We start from the raw sequence: 20,313 nt of genomic DNA on the forward strand, positions 1-20,313 counted from the left end.
CATGTGTTTATTTGTGCCTATGGTATTAGAACAAATTCTCCATAGTAACATCAAGGCTGTAAATACCACCATTACTGAGAACAAAGTATTATTATGGCTTTAAAATTACACCAAGACTTTAAAATAACCTTCATTCAATAAAATGTCATGAAGGCTACCCAATTATGTTAAGGCTGTAAAACACTGTTAACTCAAAAATTACATTAAAGAGCTCAAAAATACCTTAAAATGTAATCAACTTTGAAATTTTAAAATACCGTTAAGTCGTTGAAATCCCTAAAATACTGTTTATCAAAATACCACTAGAGCTAAAAAAAACCTAAATGAAATCAAACTTTCAAAAATTGAATATTAAAAAAACATTGAGCCTTCAAGAAAATAAAATGCCGCCAAAAATGTATCACTAACTAAATTTAATCTTTCTATTTCAGTGTTTCGCAACCTTTACAGAAATTATAAATAGTTCGCAGCACCGTTTCTCGTACTTTTGCTGGGTATAGTTTAACGATAACGTTACAATAAACGAGATTGAAACAGCTCATTAAACTGTGCAACCAGGTTGAAAAAAACTTTTTTAATTATCGTAGACACAAAAAATGTATCAAGAAGCTTACTAATAGAGCAAAAATTGGAATCCTAAAGAATTTGAAATATCTCTTGACACCATTAAGCGTAAAAAATAGCATCCCAGAGTGCCGCGCCAACCCCAGAGTGCCGCGCCAACCCGGTTGAGAATCTTGCTTACCAAACAATAGCAATATTCTTCAATCCGTAGCAGCAACAACAACAAAAACAACAACAACAGCAACAGCAGCAACAACAACAACAGCAACAACAACAACAGGAATGGGCCACGGGTTCCGGGGGACGTCCCGGCGCCGTTCAGGAACAGGCCCAGCGTGGCAAGACGGCCATCGACCTCATGTCGAAGGGTCGGGCCACAATGACCCCAGCTCATCTCATCAATGCAATCATCGATCACAAGATTAGTCAGGAGTATGACGGGTTGACGGCGCCGCAACATCAACACACGGTGAGTATTTTAAATAAAAATAGGCCTCAGAAAATGTTCGACTAAAATGCGACATCATTCTGTGAAAATCGTAAAAATCGCATTTTTTTGCAGCACACGGTGAATAAGTTAAATTAGAAATGCACAGAAAAGCCATTTATCAGAATCGCAATTTTTGCAGCTCACAGTCACTAAAATTTAAAGTAAAACAAGCCCCCGAAAAAATTAAATTTAGAATACACCAAAAAAACGTCTACGGCACCATTTTATTCAATGCCTATAATAGTATGTTAGTCAAGTTAATATTTTATTATCGCCTAATAGTTTAAAATAAGCGTAAAAATATCGATTCAAGTTACAATTGGCCTAAATTGTAAAAAAATCCTTTTTTATAATATATGTTTCCAAATTTGTTACTAAAAGACACGTAACATTAACTTTACCTTGCTTTTAAATTGCAGCCCCGAAGCCAAGAAATGCACAGTGCATCTCACCACCAGAGGCAGGCGAGCGCTGACCTTCAGCAACACGAAAGAACGACTGCTGTGAGTCTATTTTATAAATTCACCTGTGAAAGCTTCTCACGAATTGCTCCAGACGTTTGAGCTATCATCTCTGATTTGGACAAATGTATTAAACCGAATTGGCTGTGTTGTTTTTACGTGGTGGTTTGTGATTACCTCATTTTTCTATTTTCGACAGTATTTCATACAGCTTGTGTTTTTTTAATTAAAGTATTTTTATAATGTTAAAATTTTGTCAAAAAAATATTTTGGGGTCAAAATTTTAATATTTTAGGGTAACAAATATTCCCCCTACTGATAATAATTAAACTAGAAAACCTTTTCTTAAAAAAATTGCCTTTTTACAGACGCCCGAATCTTCCCAGCAACAACAACAGCGTTCACCATGGCAGGGTGAAAACCGGCCCCCAAAGCCCTCGGTAGAACCCCAACGGCCCCAAATGTCGGCCCAGCACCCAGCCCTCCTTCACCCAGCCATGTTCGCTGCCTCAGGAAGCCAAGCCATGAAGGGAATGGATTATCTTCAGGGACTCTCACACGTTATCATCGACAAGCAGATACGGTAATGCTTTGAATTAGCTTGGGTTGTTTCTTGTTTATAACCAATGCAATTTGTAATCCGGTTGTTTCTAGAAAATTGCCTCAGTGTTGTTTTCTATAAAAATTCAAAATACTTCAAAATTGAAAAGCAGATACGGTAATGCTTTTGAATTAGTTTTGTAAAGGCCTGTTAATTATAAAGGCAGTGGTAAATATCAGCTTTGTTCAGGCCTGGTAATAACTAAGTTAGGTCAAAATCGGTGCAAATACGGTACTGCTTTTCACTTAGCTTTCTAAAGCGCTGTTTAACGGGTAAATATTAGCTTTGTAATTCGGGTGCTTATACCGAATTCCTAAAACAGGGCAAAAAAATCGGTGTATGATATAAAGCAGTGGTTCCCAAACTGTGGTACGCGATAGTCTTTCTGGTGGTACGCGCTTCAGCATACGTATAAATTTACGAAAACTTTCAACTTTTTGAAATTTTAATTTCAAACTTGAAGGTTGGTAATGTGCATAGTTGCGTTTTAGTTACCTTTAATTTGAGGTTTAACACGTTTATGACGTAACACTTATCTTGTTGAAGATAAGAAAACGCTTAAACGCTAATTGTTAGCTGATTTGATATGCATGAACTGATGGCGGCAGTGTAGTATTGTCGCATGTATTGACCAGTTGGTGGGAAAAAACAACTACATCCATCGCATTAAAACTATTACCTGTGTGTTTGTTAAATTTAATGATTTTATGTCTTCTTGGAATGACGTTTGTTAAACTTTAATACAACTACATGCTGATTTTCTTATCTATATGCTAAAATAGTTATAGTTCGTGATATTCTAGTCGGATGTAACTTAGGTGGTAGTGGTACATGGACACTGTACAAAAGCTCAAAATGGTACGCGAGAAATAAAGTTTGGGAATCACTGATCTACAGTAATACTTTTGAATTATGCGATTTGCAATTCGGGCTCATTTTGTAAAATTCCCAAATTTGTCGAAACCAGTGCAGACAGGTTATTATTTTTTGAATTACCTTTGGCTGTTTATAACCAATGTACTTTGTACTTGCTTCTATAGAATTCCCAAATATGTAAAAAATCTGTGCAGATTCGCTAAAGCTTTGAATTTGCTTTTAAGTACAAAAGCGCTCGTATTTTTTTACATCATCTAATCTTGTTGTTCAACACGGGGATTCTCAACTTTTTTAAAGCGGACATCTAAGAAATATATTTTTGGTTCGCGTGGACAAGGGTCGACAATAAATTGTTTAAAGATGACGTCATAAGTCCACGTCGTGAAACAAGTAGACCTAAGAAATCTGTTGTTTTAAGACAAACAAAAAAATTAGTCAAATAAAGTATAAATATATCCAAGGATAAGGCGACAAGGTGTTTTTTTCTATTAAAGTTTATTCAATTAATTTATTTTATTCAAATAATACATTCTTAAAATTTTACCTAGGCACGCATGAAGCCCATAAAAATAGTCCACAGACCCCAAAAGGGTCTACCCACCCCAGTTTAAAAACCTCTGGTTTAGAAAAAACAACCGAAAGATTATTTACTTATAATGATTTATCATTTTATTACCTGCATGAGATTGGCGCTTACATTGCGATTTTTCCATACGACCCAGTGTGTAACATGACATTTCAAAAAAACAAAAATTAAACCTTAACTTATTTGTTGCAGAGAGCCAGCTGAAAAGAAACGTCAGAATTCCGAATCAATAAAGCAGGAATCGGCAGTGAGTGAAAATTAAAATATAAGACTTTAAAAAGTTGAAATAAACCCGCGTAGAAATGCATTGTGATGACTGCGGTAGCAAGTTAAAAGTTGACATCACTTTAAACTTAAAGCAACTGGGTGCGAGGGGAAATTTTACTTAAAGGGCCAATAATTAGCTTAATTGGCGAAAAAAGATTAGATCAGATTAGATCCGTGGCCCGGGTCCGGCCTGCCAAGAAGTTTAATCCGTCCCGCCGTTCAATTTATAAGACTTTTTCAAGTATTATGGCCCCTTTACTTATATTTTTACCTTATTTTATGTTAAGCTTGTGAGGTAACCTCACTTTTCCCTACTTTCAACAGCTTGTTCAATCAAGTGATTTAAAAAAAAAACTACCCACTTTATAATATGTGCATTTAGATCATAATTTTAACCCGTCCGTCCTGTAAATTTTCTTATTTCCATGCCACTCCCTGTCAAAACTAAAGGCCCACACCGCTGGATTAAATAAACAATAAAAATATTTCTTAAAATTGTTTTTTGATTGTTTTTTTTGGCACTGTTCGCGTTAAATAATAATAATAATTGCTTTTATCGATTCCTTTATTTTGTTTTTTTACTTTGCAGACGAAGCCACCGCCGATTCTCAGCATGGGGGCATTCCCCAGACAGCACCAATCCCCTTCTGAGGGTCCGAAGCCTCAACAACCACAAAGTAACTTGTTGTTTGCACCTTGCTAATATTAGGGTTTCGGGCAAATGTAAAACATAAGCATTCCAATGAAATAAGATTGAAAATCGAAATTCCATTTTGGACAAATTTGATTCCAAAATTTCCTTGCCTAGGATTTATCCAGTTCTACTTTGCTACGATAACTTCTGAGACTTGTAAGAGGTCACTTTTGGTTTTGTTATTATGCTGGCAAAGGTTAGAAATACAACAGCTTCCATACGATATTTTAACGTCCCATGTTGTACGCAGGTGTGGGTCGGACAAGCAACATCATGCAACATCCCTTCGCCCCTACACAAGCTTTAAGCGGAAGTCCGCTAGAATCGCTCATACGAAGCGCTCTGCAAAACAATGAGGTAAACAACCTGGGTGTTTGTTTTAATTACAGCTTGGTATAAGTTAAGGATTCATTCAAATCAAGGAACTGATAATGCCGCTTAGGCGAAATATATTACGTTTTAACAAAACGAACGCTTCATCCTGTGTTTAACCCGGATTGTTTTAATTTGAGCATTACATTTTTAAGTATAAGAATATCCGACACTAGTTTGATATCAGAATTATTCCTAGTATAGGACGAGCAACTTGAAATTTTGACCAAAATCGTGAATGAATGATTTTGATATGATACCAAATGATGTCATTACTATGCTCAAACAAGTGAAATAGACAAAATTAAAGTGTTCAAAGGCATTTTCCAAGGTTATGGGGCATGAATTACAAAATATTATGTCGAACATTTTTCTTATTCCGATTGATTAAGTACTATAGATGTCTGATAATATCGTATGAGAGCCGATGTACGATACCAAGTGGTAGTATCGGTACTCGTCCAATACTAGGGTGGTATCGGTGCCGATCCGATACCAAAGTAAGCAAATTTGGGCCAAAAACCATCGTCATCGCTGTGTTTTGAAGCCTATAGTGAATAACGCGTGAGGTCTAACTGTTGGTTCGTTTCAATGCAGGGATCCTCTCGCAACCCAAGCCCAGAATCACTGGATCGATCTCCAAGGTTTGTTCATCAGTGCGTTAACATTTCTTATTTTGATAAAGCGCTCCATATTTTTAAATTCAAACACTTGTTATCTTAATATTGTAGGGCTTTAATTTCAAGTTCGATACATTATAAACCGGCCCATTTTATTAACATTGGCCCATATAATAAAGCTGGGTAAATTAATCTTAACCATAGTTATATTATAGCCCATGTAGAACTAGATTTTTAAGTTTCTAATAACTCTATTCATTTTAATTGGATGTTACTTCTATATAGGCCTTCATATTCCTAATCTCACACTAGAGCAGGGGTTGACAATTATTTAGGATAGAGGTCCGCCAGAGAAACAGAAAATGTCTTGGCTGGCCTTGTCAAAAAAGGAAATCTCGAAAAAACATGTGATTCATTTTAAAAGAATCCTTAAATATCCTTGTTTTGGTAAGCTGGTAAGAGTAGGAATAGGTGAAGGCTTTACAAGAATAATGTAGTCAATAAAATATTCTGAAATCTGAAATAAAAAAATATTCTGATTTCTGAATAAAAAAATGTTATGGCTGATTTTTACCTAAAATGGTTTTATTGAAAATGAGCTGGATTATTTTGCTTGGCTGGCCGTAGTTTGCCCAGGACTGCACTTGAGTATGAACATTATTCCCATGCAATTCAAACTAAGGACCTGAGCGAAACCAAAGATATTTTAACTTAAACACTGCTTTACCAACAGATTTATTTTAACCTTTTAGATCTGAAGTTGCTTCAAGTCGTTCTTCACCAGTCATTCACTCGCCTTCTGGGAGGAACAAGCCTGAAATAAAGCGAAGCGACCCTCCACAGTTTAGTAAGTGACAAGCCTTTTATTTCGACATTTTTTGATTGGAATTGTAGAGTATAGTATTTTGCATCTGCTGTGGTTTGACTATTTTTGCACGGTTTCTAAACTTTAAGAATTGTTTTTTGTTTTTTGTCAAATGTTTTTTTAGGGTAATGTCCGACATCTTATTTAGATACTTTATATTGTAGGCAACAACTATAGGGATTTGAAACATTACCACATGGCGTCATTTTTTATTCAAATAAGCGGAACAAAAATTAAAGCATTGAAAGGTGTAATTTCCAGGTTATAGGCAAATTTGCTTTACCGTAAATAAGCTTAGTTACCTGCAGTTGTTAATAATACTGTTTTTTGATAACTGTAAATTACAAGGTAGAAATCACTGGGTTGAATTACAAATGAAATACGTTTCCAATTTGTTATAGGATCGGCACCGATACCACCTAAACATCGGACGTGTACCGATCCATCTGGTATCGTTTCTGTGGCAACAAACCTTTCGTTTTTAAGTGTGACTAAATTGTGTAGCAATTTTTATTATAATTATTTATAATTGAATGGACTCCATACTATTAGATAGTAAGTTATCACAACAACTTTGCCATTGCCAAACTTTTATCTTCACTTTTTCTTTTATTCTTCACTTTATAACAAAATATTATCGGTTGTCGTTTTAATTCTTCGTTATTATTTTTGTTGTATACTAACCGTTGCTAAACCTCACCAAACAACGATTTATCCCAAAGTTTTCAGATCACTTAGTACAAATTACGCTGCAACCGTTGTAACAACCTATTTTCAGGTTCATCCTCGGCTTCGGCGGTCAGCCCGGCTCCCATGTACATCAGCGCTCTAGCGTTCCGTGCGGGACAAAATCCATCCACCAACCAACCGGTAGGCGGCGCCCCTCATCCACCCGTAAGTATTTTCCGTAGTTTGATTTCTTAACGGTTCCTTTCATCAATTCACACTTAGAAGCATAATGTTTTAAGGTGCTAGTAAGACAGATAGTAAGAATACCAAAGCACATGAAGCATTTTGATTTCGAGTAACTCCTAATAAATAAAGATTACTACCTTATTGATTCACACTTTGTTTATTTTTTGTAGATGCCTCCAGCGTCAAGTATGCCCGCGAGACCACCAGGTACGTCACAATTGAAGTATTGTTTAACTTAGTGTTAACAATTGGTAAATTTTTGTTTTGTAAAAAGGCATTCTTTTTAAAACGTAAAAAGAAGTTTCAGGTGTTTTAAACTACGACTAAACTAGTGTACCACGTTGCATTTTTAAATCAAAATGCTGTTTGGAAACAGGTAAAAGTCCAAATTTTACGAGCTTACATTTTTATTAACCCTTTCAGGAATTTTCCCAAAATGACGTCATTAATTTATGTTGGGAAACCAGTCGCCCGAGAAACCTGCTGATTTCGGCCAAAATCGTGCGCAAATAATAATACTGAAATCGAATCTAAATCTAAGAAAAAAATATCAACATTTTTTCCAAATGTCTTTTCTTTTGACATTTTTTAAATGAATTCCACATTGTTCAATTCTACGCTAAGATTTCAAAAAAAAAAAAAACTTTTATATTCCCAAAATTCTACGGACCCCAGTTTAACCCGTGATTTAATAATTAACTTAATGACAAAGTGGTTGTTGAAAAACTTCTGTTTTTTTTAATAGTAACCTATTTTCCCTATGTTAAATCCTAGTTCCTAATCCTTAGCCCTAAACCCTAGGCCTAGACCGTATGTGCCTGAAGCCCTAGAAATCCTATTAACGTTATTTTTGTTCTAGCTGGGGGATACCACCCACCCCCGCCCCAGGCCCCAATCACCCAGCCAGCCCCCGTATCTGCTCAGTACGAACCCCTCAGCGACAGCGATTGATCAACGATATGTGTTTGCTTGGACTTCCACACTTGCCTGCTTAATCGTGGTGTTTTATATTCAGAAAGATTTGCTGCTTTGGTGTATGCGACTAATACGAGCTAATAAAAACTGATGTACATAAAGGTAAAATCTGTTTCTGGCAAGAACTCGACCACTTCCGGTTTTCTCCGGTGTTAAAAAGATATGGAAATTATGGAAAAATCTGTTTTTAAGAAAATTAAATGTCGTAGAATGATTCACACTGGAGAAAAACCTTACCAATGTGAGAAATCGTTTTCTAGCAAAGAACACCAAAGGGGCGTTGCGATCAACGACGCAAAAAAGTCACTCTGCACTCTCATACCATTCTGTTTCCCAAAGCCACCAAACTGATTTTTGTGCCGCTTCGATAATAGCACGAGAGTCAGGCTACATTCAATATTAAAGTAAAAAATGCTTTGAGCGCCTTCATAAACTTTAATTCTATCAAGCGTCGAAAACGCGACAATTTAGAAAAACTTTATAAATACAACAACTGTAGTCTAATTGCGAAAAAGATTTTTACATATAATTTGGAATTCAAGCAAACCAAATATATGTTTGAAGCAACTTAGTTTGATATAATCACTGGTGTTGCCGTTGTTCCCTTGTTGGCTTATGCGAGGCGCAAAATCTAAGCAAGACAAAATGGACACTTAGCGTAGCCGTTAAGAAAAGACGCATAAACCCTTCAAAAGATATTTCTTTTTTTGCTTATCAAATCATGCCGTACAGTTGCCGATCCCCTATCAATTTAACGCAAAATTATACACCATAGTGTGGAAAAAGTCTTACTAAACTATTTGTTTGGAAAAACACGATATTACCCACGTTATATGCTTTTGGTGAGCAAACTTTTGTGGGAAAAAGGAAATTGCCAATTTACGATGGGCTGTATACAGAGTTGTAACGCGTAATGCACTCAAGGACAAAAGGATTATATCAACCCAATATAGACGTTGCTTGAACAGCTGTACTTTAAACAGTTAAAATATTTACAAGACGGCAAAAGTGGAATTAGGAGTTGTGTACTGCTACACTATACAAAAAAGTATGACATCAAAGGGTGTTTAATCTCTGTATTAAAGATAGCTATCCAAAAATGTCGAAACATTTTAGCAGCTTAACTTGCCTACTACAACTGGCAACTGTGTTTGGCTCAAGTGCAACGGGAATTAGCAGGCCTTCGTCAAGTTAAGTTAGCGAGGGTGGATCCAGGATTTAGTTTTTGGATTTTCAGGGATGACATTGCAAGTTATGTCATTGTCGTTGTCTTTTTGGAATCCTGCAAGTTAACCTAAGTTGTTGCTTACAATGTAACGATAAAAAACAATTGTTCAATACAACTGGTTAAAGACAAATAAGGCAATAGGCCCTTTTTTAATTAAATTTGTTTTTTCTACTTCTTAATTTATTTTATTTTGAAATTCCAATAAAAAACATCTAGCGACACTCCTAGTATGGGTCGCATAATTAGATTATAATCTATGTAGGTGTTCTGTTGGTGCCACAAACCGAAAAGGTTGATTTATACAATAAGTGAAGTGTAGGCTATAAATGTTTTTGTATTGAGTGACTAAAATGTTGTTTTGTTGAGAGTGTAAAAAATTAGTGTTATACGGATCAACTGTGAAGTTTATAATTAAAGGCTAAATTATTTCGCAATTTGGTCCCAACCTATTCAGGTCGTCGATCTGTACTAATCCACTGTTTTGGCAGAAGTGTAAATCAGATGTAAATTAATATTTTAAGAATCAGAAGTATGTCGATCAACAAAGTAGATTTATCAGATGAAGAATTTGAAAGCAATAGCGATGATCGATTTTCTGATAATTCTGCAACCACGAGTACAGATTGGTCACCACAAGAAGATCAATCTGTAAGTGAAGAGTCCGATTGTGTCGTAGAAAGTGACTTGGATGAAATGGAAATATTGACAAGAAGCAAAAGTAACGACCTTAAAACACATCAAGAAAACAAAAAAGAGTTTCGATGTTTCGTTTGTGAAAAGTCTTTCAAAACACGTTGTTACCTTAAGAAGCATTTGTATAGACACTTTAGGAAACACGAATGCAAAGTTTGTGGAAAAAATTTTGACTCACAATCCAACCTTAGAAGACACGCAAGAACTCACACTGGAGAAAAACCTTACAGGTGTAAGTTTTGTGAGAAATGTTTTGCCCATGTGTGGCATTTAAGAAATCACGAAATGACTCATACTGGCGAGAGGCCTTTTAAATGCAAATATTGTGAAAAAAGTTTCATTCAGAAAGACCAACTTAAATATCATGAAACGAATCACACTGGGGACAAACCTTACAACTGCCAAGAATGTGGAAAATGTTTTGCGAAGGCAGGAGATCTTAAAATCCACCAAAGAACTCACACTGGAGAAAAACCCTACAAATGTAAGCATTGTGAAAGATATTTTGCAAGACTAGGATATCTTAGAAGCCACGAGAGAACTCACACTGGAGAAAAACGTTACAAATGCGAAGATTGTGGGAAATATTTTGCAAGGGTAGATCACCTTGCAAATCATAAAAGAACTCACACTGGCGAAAAACCGTACAAATGTGAAAATTGCGGAAAATGTTATGCCCATTTCGGGATCTTAACACAACACAAGCTAATTCACACTGGTGAAAAGCCGTTCACATGCCAAGTTTGTGAAAAATGCTTTCGCTCAAAGTCTAACCTTAAAAGACACGCAAGAACTCACACTGGAGAAAAACCTTATCAATGCAAATATTGCAGAAAATGTTTTAACTATGTGTGGCATTTAAAAAATCATGAAAAGACTCATACCGGAGAAAGGCCTTTTAAATGCAAGTATTGTGAAAAACGTTTTATTCAGAAAGAACAACTTAAATATCATGAAAGAAATCACACTGGGGACAAACCTTACAAATGCGAATATTGTGAAAAATATTTTATAAGGGCAGGGGACCTTAAAGTCCACCAAAGAACTCACACTGGAGAAAAGCCCTACAAGTGTAAGCATTGTGGAATATGTGTTGCCCACGCAGGACATCTTCGAAGTCATGAGAAAACACACACTGGTGAAAAACCTCACAAATGCGAAGATTGCGGAAAATATTTTGCAAGGGTAGATCAACTTGCAAATCATAAAAGAACTCACACTGGCGAAAAACCGTACAACTGTAAAATATGCGGAAAATGTTTTATTCGCAAAAAGCATCTTAAACATCATGAAACAAATCACACTGAAGAAAAATCCTACAAATGCAAACATTGTGAAAATCGTTTTACAAACTTAGCGGTCTTTAAACGTCATAAACGAACTCACATTAACGGAAAACCTTTCAAATGCGAACATTGTGAAAATCGTTTTACAAACTTAGAGGACCTTAGATGTCATAAAAGGACTCACGCCGAAGAAAACCCTTATAGTGCTAGCATTGCTCAAATGCTTCATTCAAATGAGACATCATAAAATTGAGAGAATAATAACGGACGACAGAAACAAACTAGAGAAAAACCTGTTACTTTAAAATCCATACTGCACGTGCTTTTAACATAGCGAAACCGCACAAGTATAGGCTACCAAATTTAATTTACTGTTCATGCGGTTGTATTTTTAGCTAAAGCAAACTGCAGGTTTAGTGTTCATGGCTTGGAACTAACTTTAAGCGCCCTTTGCTAATTTAATTATATACCAGAGGTGTGCAAACTGCGGCTCTTTGACATGTTTTTTGTGGCTCCTCTATTTAAAAAGCATTATCGACAAATTGAAACGTGTTGTACCTGATTTTTTACCCATGCTTTGTTGATCAGTACTTTTTGTTTGTGACAAAACAACGGTAATATGTTTTTGTATAACCTCGCAATAAGCTGTGCCTGTGATGTAAAATTGCAGTGTTATAGCTTTAAAGAACCAAACAATATATCAAAATATATTTAACACCCATCATTAATAACCATGTATCAAAATGTTCTATTTTGGCTTCTGAAGCCAACTCTCGCGTAATGCTACTATTATAATTTATTATACTCTTTGATCTTCGACAAACTTTTAGCTATTTCAAGCGGCTCTTTAAAGTTTTGAATTACAAATTGCGGCTCGCGTGGCTAAAAAGTTTACCACCCACCACTGTCAATTTACACTATACTATTCCGAGGTGATTCGTCTGTATTTCATTGCCGAATTATGCTTGAACTTACAAACGTTCGTTCCAACTTCGTTGATTGAGTTCACTTAGCAAATTCATAGCTTCCTAATTGCTTTTTTGAAGCATTTTTAGTTGTTAATTGACTTATATGTATGTGTGTGGTTTGTTATGCTTGCATTGTAAATATGTGTGGGAAATCAAAAAATATAACAAAAAAACTGAAACAGAGACTTAGCAAATTCGTGTTTACCGGTTTTTCTAGTGGTTGAAAATTGATCAGACTAGCTTAACGACTGAGCGTGGATTTATCTTTCAATTTTATACGAAGTTGCATTTCCGAAACAGCACACTTTTGGTAATATCTTACTTTTAGCAAAACTGGTCATTAGTTAAGTTTTAAGTTAAATCGCTTTGCCGTAATACAAGGCTTTTTATTGTAATATGATTGTGATTTGTATACTCTTCTGTTAGTACTCATTGAAATGCAACTCTTATACTGACAAAATAATCTTTAATAATTTTATTATAATTATAGAAAACAAATTAATAATATTGCACAACATATGAAAAAATGACAAAAACGCGATATGGCATACTGATAATAATGCAAGAGCACAGAAATGGAACGATGTGTGTTATCGATTTTTTTCCGTTATTTTAACAATCTTAGAAGCAACTGGCATATTGCTAATTCATAGATTATTTTTGACAACATTGAAAAATTACGAAATAATGACCAGTAGGGATGCCTGAAAATTTTGATTCGAAGCTGATACCAGTTGTCAAGTGGTGCTGTATCGGTACTCGTCCGATACTAGGGTGATATCGGTGCCGATCCAATTTCAAATTAAATTGTAATTTACAGAAATGGTTTGCGAGTATTCAAAGGTGAATTTCTAATAAAATATTGGATTTAAATTCTAAGTTAAATAGACTTTCTAACGCAAAAGCAATTTTTCGCCAAAATAGCCGGGAAACATCATCATTGCACAATTTGATTTATTTTGCCCGTTTGACCATAATGACGTCATTTGGTATCGAACCGCGATAAATCTTCAGAAAAAATATCGCAACTGTTATAGAAAATGAAACATTCACACAAATGTGTGTTAATAACTGAGATCTGGCCCTTCGGAGCTTATAGAAAAGGTAACATTTTGCGACCGTTTAAAAAAATCATGAGTTAAAACGTTTCACAAAATGTTGTTATTTCCATTTGAGCAGTAATGAACGAGAAAAACGAACCAAAAACATAACTTCAATTTTTTGCTTTGCTTTTATCAAAGCAGTTTTTGATTTCATCAACTTATCATAATGGAATAAAGATAAATACAAAACGTTCAAACAGGAGTTGTTAAAACAACGCTGATTTCACTGCTGTAGCTTGCTGTGAAGAATTTCGTTTTTCCTACACTCCTCCTGGAAATCTCTTATTGTTTTCACGTAAAGTCGGTGTTTCTCGACCAGCTCCAAATGTCGCTCCGTGAGCTCGTCACGTTTCATCTTTTCCATCTGGCGCTTCTTTTCAACCTGAAATTAATTGTTTGTTTTTTTAGTAAACTGGGTCAAATATCCATTGGTTGTGAATAGGGATGTGATAATTTCAGATCGAAACAGATACCCGATGCTAAATTGGTACTCGTCCGATACTAGGGTGGTATCGGTCATGGTCCATTACAAAATAAATACAGGAATCTCAGGCATAATTTGCGATCCAACGTAGCAATTCTACCTGTAGGTTAAAGTGGATGTGGCTGTAGTTTTTAAATCAAAAGGAAATTTTATTTAAATACCTAGAGAAAAATACCTTTAAATATCTAAATTTGATATCCGTTTGGTTCGGATAACTTTTTGTTCAAAATATTGGTTATCGGTATGAGAACACATCCCTAGTTGTGAATGTGATCCCTCATTTTTTTACCTGTTGAATTTTGTTTTGCCCCAAAAGTTAGAGAAAATAGAAGAAGCAATACAAATAAACTGCTCACATTAACAATTAATTTTTAATTTTTTTTATATTTTTTTTATTAAAGTGCTTTGTTCACTTTTAGCTTACAAGGGTTTCAGTTAAGTTTTTGGACATGAAAAGGTAGAGAAGCAATGTAATGCACTTAAAGCTTATACACCTTTATATTAATTTCTTACATGAGAAATGAGGACTGGTAAACTATAGTATAGACGCAATAGGATTTAAATGTTTATACCAAGAGGTGTAATTTATCTATAACTATGTTACAAAAAATATTGACATAACATCCTATAAACAAATGCCAAAAAAATATAACTAAATCTAAACACAATGCTGTTTAAGATATACATTTAATTTTACATAAATCTTTTCAATCTTTATTTTATTAGCAGACCCCCAAATATTTCTACAATAATCATGATTGTTGTAATTATTTAAGTCAATGAATTTACTTTAAGTGCACTTAAGTCACTGTTTAAATCATGACTAGACTAAGCATTTTAGATAATTTTTATGATGACTTGTTTACAACACTGCTCATTATACTGCAAAGTCAAAACCTAAATATTAAATATGCTACCTTAATTTTGTTTGCCTTAATTCCCTCTACCACTTTCTCAAAATGCTTCAGATACTGAGCCATGTTGTTGGCAGATATCTTTGCAGTTTCAAAGTTGTCGTAAATCGAGTCCAAAAGGTCGACTTCTTTTTCGACGTAGCGCCTGGAGTCGTCCAGGGTGTTGTACATCGTGTAGAATTGCTTTGTTTCCTTGTGTTTAGATGCAATCTAAAAAATTACCATTGTGAGCTAAATCAAAATGATACATAATAATTCAATAGTGCTATTGAACCGCTGTAACCTTCTTGGGGTTTGAAGTTTGTAGACCCTCGTTGATAATAATTATGGTGGATAAATGAACAATTCTTAAGATATCCTTGGAAGGCATGGGTGTGTTATTCGTAATGATGTGACGTTAAATATGTCAGATCTAGGAACGTCATATATGATAATATTGGATCGGAGCTGTAGCCTGAGTGGTGTAATAGCCCTTCGATACCAAATTAACCAAGCATTTTAGCCATGGTTGGCAATTTAAATAAGCGTTCACCCCTTTTAAATAAAATTATTTTTTAACATTTGAACAAATAATAAGTTCCAAGTGCTGTACAATTATTTTTGTTTAACAACCCTTAAAACATGAATTTTTGCTTATATCTGACATTAGTAACACTGCTTTAATTTGCTATCGGGTCGGCAGTACATTTGTCTTGTATATTAATATTAATAATGGGAATAAAATACAAACATTGACATCCCTAGTTCTATAAGAGATACACACATTCATTTAATTACTGTATCAGTCGGCCTTATGCTAAGGCTATATAATTTCACTAAAGCTACCTGGTTGTAGAGTTCTACGAAGCGGCGTTGGTATTGTGTAAGCTCTGCTCTAGTTGGCACTTCGTCTATTTTCCTGGACAAGGTAGCTGCTTGGCGATTTTTCGCCGCCAGTAAATATCGGATTTTATCTAACTTCTCAGCATCTTCCAAACACTGCTTTTCGACCACCGACATGTTTTCTTTTTCGATTGACGACCTTTCGCTGATTTCCTCTTTGAGGTCATCGATTTCAGCTTGCATATTGGCCGCTTCAGTTTTACACTGCATTTTGAATTGGCTTTCCTGCAGTCTCATGCTTTCGTTCATAGCAACGAGGTTACGCAGCTTTTGCAGGACGTCCTTATCAGATGATTGTTCGATTTCTTCATATTCCTTAATCGTTTCAATCACCTCCTGTTTGTGTTCTTTCGCAGCCGAGAGCGTCGCTAAGGTTGCTTCTTTCTCCTTTACAACTTCTGAACGTTTCTCTTCAATTAAATCCATTTTTCTCTTTTCTTCTGCGATGCTTTCTTGAAGATCCTGAACTTTTTCTTTGTGGATCTGCTCAGCTGTCTTAGGGCGTGACAATACGACCGCCTCGATTTGCGCTTTTTTATGCGCATAAATACTGCTTATTTCCTTTATCTCATTCGACTGCATTTCCACAATGGAGCCAATTACTTTGGATGCAAGCTTTCCTTCTATTTCTCGTCCACTCATCTCAGACATACCGCCCATCAGGGATTGTAGAGTTTTTTCCTGTGCGATTCTTATTGCTTCTTCTTCATCATCGTTGGGTTCCCCTTTACTATCCAAAGTAATCTTTGAAAATGCAGCCCCCAGTTCTTCTTTAATTCCACTCTTTTCCACAGATTGCTGATCTTTCTTTTCAGAGTCTTTTGATTTCTTTTTCTGAACCATTACTCTTCGTCCATACTCTAGCAAAGTTGACGACACTTTCGCTTCTTCGGTTGCTAGGGAATCTTTGTCATCATGCCTGTACTTTCGCATCGGTCGGTAAAAGTCTCGGAGTGTGCCGATTGCACCTTCAACACTTTCCTTCTTGCTCAAAAGTTCAATGTCGTGGGGCGTTTTGTGGTGTTTGTTGAACTGTGAAATGCTGAATTCACGGATGTGGTCGCCCATTTCTTCGCGGTACTCAATAACCTTCTTAACAAGCCACTGAATCACCAGGAAAATGCTCTTAAAGTCGAGGCCCTGAATTTGATGAGGCTCAATCACGTGGGGGCACTTCATTTTTGGCAAGACCTTGACAATTTTTTCGGTCAGCGCAATCTTCTGCCCGATAGTGGAGTTTTCTTGAAAAAGAAGGTTGACGTCAATGTCAAAACTACAGTTTGAAATACACCAGGTCATTCCTCCGACGACCTTATCAAAGGGCGAGAGACCTTTTATCCTCGCTCGGAAATAACCTGCTGCGACAAGGAGGTCGATAATCTCCCTGAACTTGACCTGTTGACCTTCGTCCTCTCTTGTTTCCACACTAACGGCTTGCCCCTCCTGGTCATATTCAACTCCGACCTTTGAACTGGCCCTTGCTCGTCCGAAAACAGCCGATGACATTTTTTATTATATAGTTAGTTTTTATAGATTTACAAACATTGGATTCGTTGAACTGAATAGAGGAGAGAAAAATTGTTAAAATAATTATAAATAAACATGGACACAGTTTTATTCGCATGTTTTTAATGAGGTTTGCTATTCATTTATTTTTATAAAATTGGTGAACTTAGACAAGTGTTAAAATGTTTCAAGTTTGATAGAATCAATGCAAAAAAACAACAAAATAGGTTACATATTTTGTTAAAAAAAATAATTTAACACGACAATTGCTAAATAAATTAGGAGTAAAGTTCAGTTACAACTATTTAAACTTAGTGTTTGTCAGTGGCATAAAATCCAAGAAAAAATTCGGGCTACATAAAAATGACTGTCACTGCTCAACCCTGAACAGTAATCTTTGTTAATAAACTTTATGAAGTAAAATCAAATTTAAAACACAGTTGTAGGCAAATACACGACAATAAATATGATTACTAGCAACTTTCAGTGATTTGCTTTAGTTTTTGGGAAATAACTTGGTCCAATAAACCACGAATATTACTTAAATTAAGGTTTAAAGCTTTAAGAAACATTTCCAGCATCGGTTCTGCTTCAAGTGTTTGCATGCGCATGGTTTCATCATTTCTGTCAAGTAAGTGCACAACAAGGATGGAAATCAAAGGCATCACTGACGTTTTTATGCAAACGTTGGAGCTTGTTAATTCAAACGAACTGACAAGAGGTTTAAGCTTGGCAGCCAGAAAACTTGGCTGCAGACTAGGGAAAAGGTCAGTTGTTACTTTGGTTAGGCTCTCAAACAGAATTTTTCGTCGAATCTTGGTTTGATCATGGTTGTCTACCATTGGAAAGTCAGTATCCGACTGTACGTTTTGTAAACTTTCCTTTTGTGATTTCTTAAACTGCCTTTTGTAAAATTGTTCGACCTGCTTATGGTATTCAAGGTCTGTAGATTTTTGTTCGGTATATGCCTTGTCTACACCATGTTCAGTTTTTTGTTGCTCGACTAAATCATCTTCAACCGGCAACTCCATTGGAACATCTATTAATTTTAATACAATGAGTGAATCTTTTGTCATCCACTCTTTTATTTTTCCAAGAGCAATTTGGAAAGAGTCTTGACGCTGTGGTTCTTCAAACCTAACCCTTTGTTCAACTTCCTTTCGTTGTTTGACTTTGTTTTTTTCAGCTGAGATAACGAGATGTTCGTCGGGTTGAGCAGCAAATATCAACTCAACAGGATCCCCTATCATCGCAGATCCGTCTGTCACCAACGTAATGGCCTCCATTGTTTTGGGGTTTCGCAGCCACAAAGGACTGTCCGAAATCTGACTTTCGAGGTGTTGTGACGCTTTAAAGCACCGATTGCTGCAGAAGTGTTTTCTTTTCGACAAGTCGTAAACTTTGTTTTTGTGTATTTTATACTGCTGTGTCGGGATATTGACGAGGGCAGTTTTGCACAAAGGATATCCGCACACTTTTAAGATAGACCTTTCCTCTATCACATCCTGAAAATGCTGGGGGCCAAGAAACAAAACCGACTCTTTTAAAAAGCCCGGCGTTATGTCTTTTTCCAAAAGGAGCTTCACGATTTCGTAGCCTCGTTTTTCCGCTTGAACTTTAATTTTAGCTGTATTCTTAGTTTTAGCACTGGTCGCCTTTGGGGTATTATTTTCGCAAGACATTATAATATCCTGGGTAAACTTTACTATTTCCTAAATATTATCCCGGTATTTGGTGCGAAAACCGACTCACGGCGCCGATTCTTTCCCACGAACTTTTGTTGAAGAAGTCTGTGGACTCGTTATGTGGAAAGCTCCATGAAGTAGCAACAAAATAACTCAAGATATTTTTATAACAATTGAACTATTGACCTTTGACCTCTATGCCTGAGAAGTTTAAACATAAAGAGTTTTAAGAAACGGACAGCAAATTTCGACTACCTTCATTCAAAGCAAAAGATATTTGTTGCTTTTCGCGCTAGCAAAATTACGAGCATGTTAAATAATTAAAACTCTATTTTTTGTGATTTTAAAGAAACAGATAGGTGAACTTATTTTAATTACGCCTTGTCTTTAAATGGAAGGCATAATAAATATTATGACAAAATAAAAAATATGGTACGTGATAAAAGTGTATTCTAGCTCATAGTTTCAACCGTGACTTTAATCCGCACATCTCTGGCGACATCTAGCAACAAAACGAAGGCCAAGAAAAAAAGTTTCTTTGATTTTGCAAAGAAAAGGATTTCGCAATGCTTACACAAACTATCCAGGTCTGCAGTACTAAAATAAGAAAACAAATTTGAGCAAAACAAGTTTTTTACCTTGTGATAGCAATAATTTGGTTTAGAATTCAATTTATTCAGGTTTCAACGCAGTTTTAATGCCTTTGCTATTAAATTGGTATAATTGTTTGCACATTAACCCAATATTTGCACAACGGCACCGTTCCCTGCTGTTGCCTTTTAGCACTGTAGTCATGCACCGGCTGAACTTGCAGCAATGAAGAGATATATTTAGCAACTTGCCTGTTGGCATTAAAACAACGTTAAAACCTTATTGTGTGTAGTTTGGATTGTATTTTGGCATTTGCTGATTTATGTGCAGGGCATTTAAAAGCAAAATTCTTTGTCTTTGGTTAATGAAATTTGAAACGGTTTGTTAATTGCATTTCCATATAATTCTATTTTAAGCATATTTTTATTCAGCGCTGGTCTAGAATCCTACCAAAGCGTTGAAAAAAATATTAAAGCAGCGCACAATATTTGGGTTAGGGTGTCTTAGTGTTTGATTGAGGGTGGGTCAAGCATTATTATTTATTAATATTGTTTAACCGGCATTGGTCTAGAGTCCTACCACATTTTCGTCCAGGGTTTATATTGCTAAAATATTTGGGAATAGGATGAGAGTTAGGGTTTAGGTGGGTCAAGTTTTATTATTATGTATTTATTCTTTCATATTTTA

General features: G+C 35.6%; 4 protein-coding genes across 4 annotated transcripts in view; 2 read left to right on the forward strand and 2 right to left on the reverse strand.

The window, feature by feature from the left end:
* LOC146166546 (uncharacterized) overlaps positions 1 to 8,348 on the forward strand; it is a 40,187-nt gene extending 31,839 nt beyond the window's left edge. The window contains exons 40-50 of the mRNA XM_083389190.1: positions 845 to 1,033; positions 1,474 to 1,557; positions 1,884 to 2,098; positions 3,771 to 3,825; positions 4,435 to 4,522; positions 4,790 to 4,896; positions 5,509 to 5,555; positions 6,284 to 6,378; positions 7,175 to 7,266; positions 7,482 to 7,518; positions 8,171 to 8,348. Coding sequence (XP_083245316.1) covers positions 845 to 1,033; positions 1,474 to 1,557; positions 1,884 to 2,098; positions 3,771 to 3,825; positions 4,435 to 4,522; positions 4,790 to 4,896; positions 5,509 to 5,555; positions 6,284 to 6,378; positions 7,175 to 7,266; positions 7,482 to 7,518; positions 8,171 to 8,262 — 1,101 coding nt within the window. The 3' untranslated portion in view covers positions 8,263 to 8,348. The remainder of the gene's footprint in view (positions 1 to 844; positions 1,034 to 1,473; positions 1,558 to 1,883; positions 2,099 to 3,770; positions 3,826 to 4,434; positions 4,523 to 4,789; positions 4,897 to 5,508; positions 5,556 to 6,283; positions 6,379 to 7,174; positions 7,267 to 7,481; positions 7,519 to 8,170) is intronic.
* A 1,973-nt stretch (positions 8,349 to 10,321) lies between these two features.
* On the forward strand, positions 10,322 to 11,930 carry LOC146166548 (uncharacterized). The gene is made up of 2 exons (XM_083389302.1): positions 10,322 to 11,392; positions 11,889 to 11,930. The coding sequence occupies exons 1-2, from the start codon at positions 10,493 to 10,495 to the stop codon at positions 11,928 to 11,930; spliced, it is 942 nt and encodes a 313-aa protein (XP_083245428.1). The 5' UTR covers positions 10,322 to 10,492.
* Positions 11,931 to 13,064: 1,134 nt separating this feature from the next.
* On the reverse strand, positions 13,065 to 17,383 carry LOC146166549 (coiled-coil domain-containing protein 93-like). The gene is made up of 4 exons (XM_083389043.1): positions 16,637 to 17,383; positions 15,788 to 16,588; positions 14,966 to 15,172; positions 13,065 to 13,946 (listed from the first exon to the last, which is right to left on the reverse strand). Exons 1-4 carry the CDS (start codon positions 17,348 to 17,350, stop codon positions 13,788 to 13,790), a joined length of 1,881 nt encoding a protein of 626 aa, XP_083245169.1. The 5' UTR covers positions 17,351 to 17,383; the 3' UTR covers positions 13,065 to 13,787.
* Positions 17,384 to 17,402: 19 nt separating this feature from the next.
* Positions 17,403 to 19,151, reverse strand: LOC146166550 (uncharacterized). The gene has a single exon (XM_083389079.1). The coding sequence runs from the start codon at positions 19,030 to 19,032 to the stop codon at positions 17,824 to 17,826; it is 1,209 nt and encodes a 402-aa protein (XP_083245205.1). The 5' UTR covers positions 19,033 to 19,151; the 3' UTR covers positions 17,403 to 17,823.
* Positions 19,152 to 20,313: the final 1,162 nt, after the last annotated feature.

The sequence above is a fragment of the Ascidiella aspersa genome, chromosome 1 (genome assembly GCF_963924565.1).
Source record: "Ascidiella aspersa chromosome 1, kaAscAspe10.2, whole genome shotgun sequence".
Taxonomy (NCBI): Eukaryota; Metazoa; Chordata; class Ascidiacea; order Phlebobranchia; family Ascidiidae; genus Ascidiella; species Ascidiella aspersa.

Excerpts from the sequence above, each read along its gene's own strand:
- LOC146166550 (XM_083389079.1), bottom strand. The coding sequence starts at position 19,032 with ATGTCTTGCGAAAATAATACCCCAAAGGCGACCAGTGCTAAAACTAAG.
- LOC146166548 (XM_083389302.1), top strand. The coding sequence starts at position 10,493 with ATGACTCATACTGGCGAGAGGCCTTTTAAATGCAAATATTGTGAAAAA. Across the intron at positions 11,393-11,888 it reads GCGGAAAATATTTTGCAAGG|CTAAAGCAAACTGCAGGTTT; the intron begins GTAGATCAACTT and ends TTGTATTTTTAG.
- LOC146166549 (XM_083389043.1), bottom strand. The coding sequence starts at position 17,350 with ATGTCATCGGCTGTTTTCGGACGAGCAAGGGCCAGTTCAAAGGTCGGA. Across the intron at positions 16,589-16,636 it reads AAAAGAAAGATCAGCAATCT|ATTACTTTGGATAGTAAAGG; the intron begins GTGGAAAAGAGT and ends GCATTTTCAAAG. Across the intron at positions 13,947-14,965 it reads TTAAGGCAAACAAAATTAAG|GTTGAAAAGAAGCGCCAGAT; the intron begins GTAGCATATTTA and ends AATTAATTTCAG.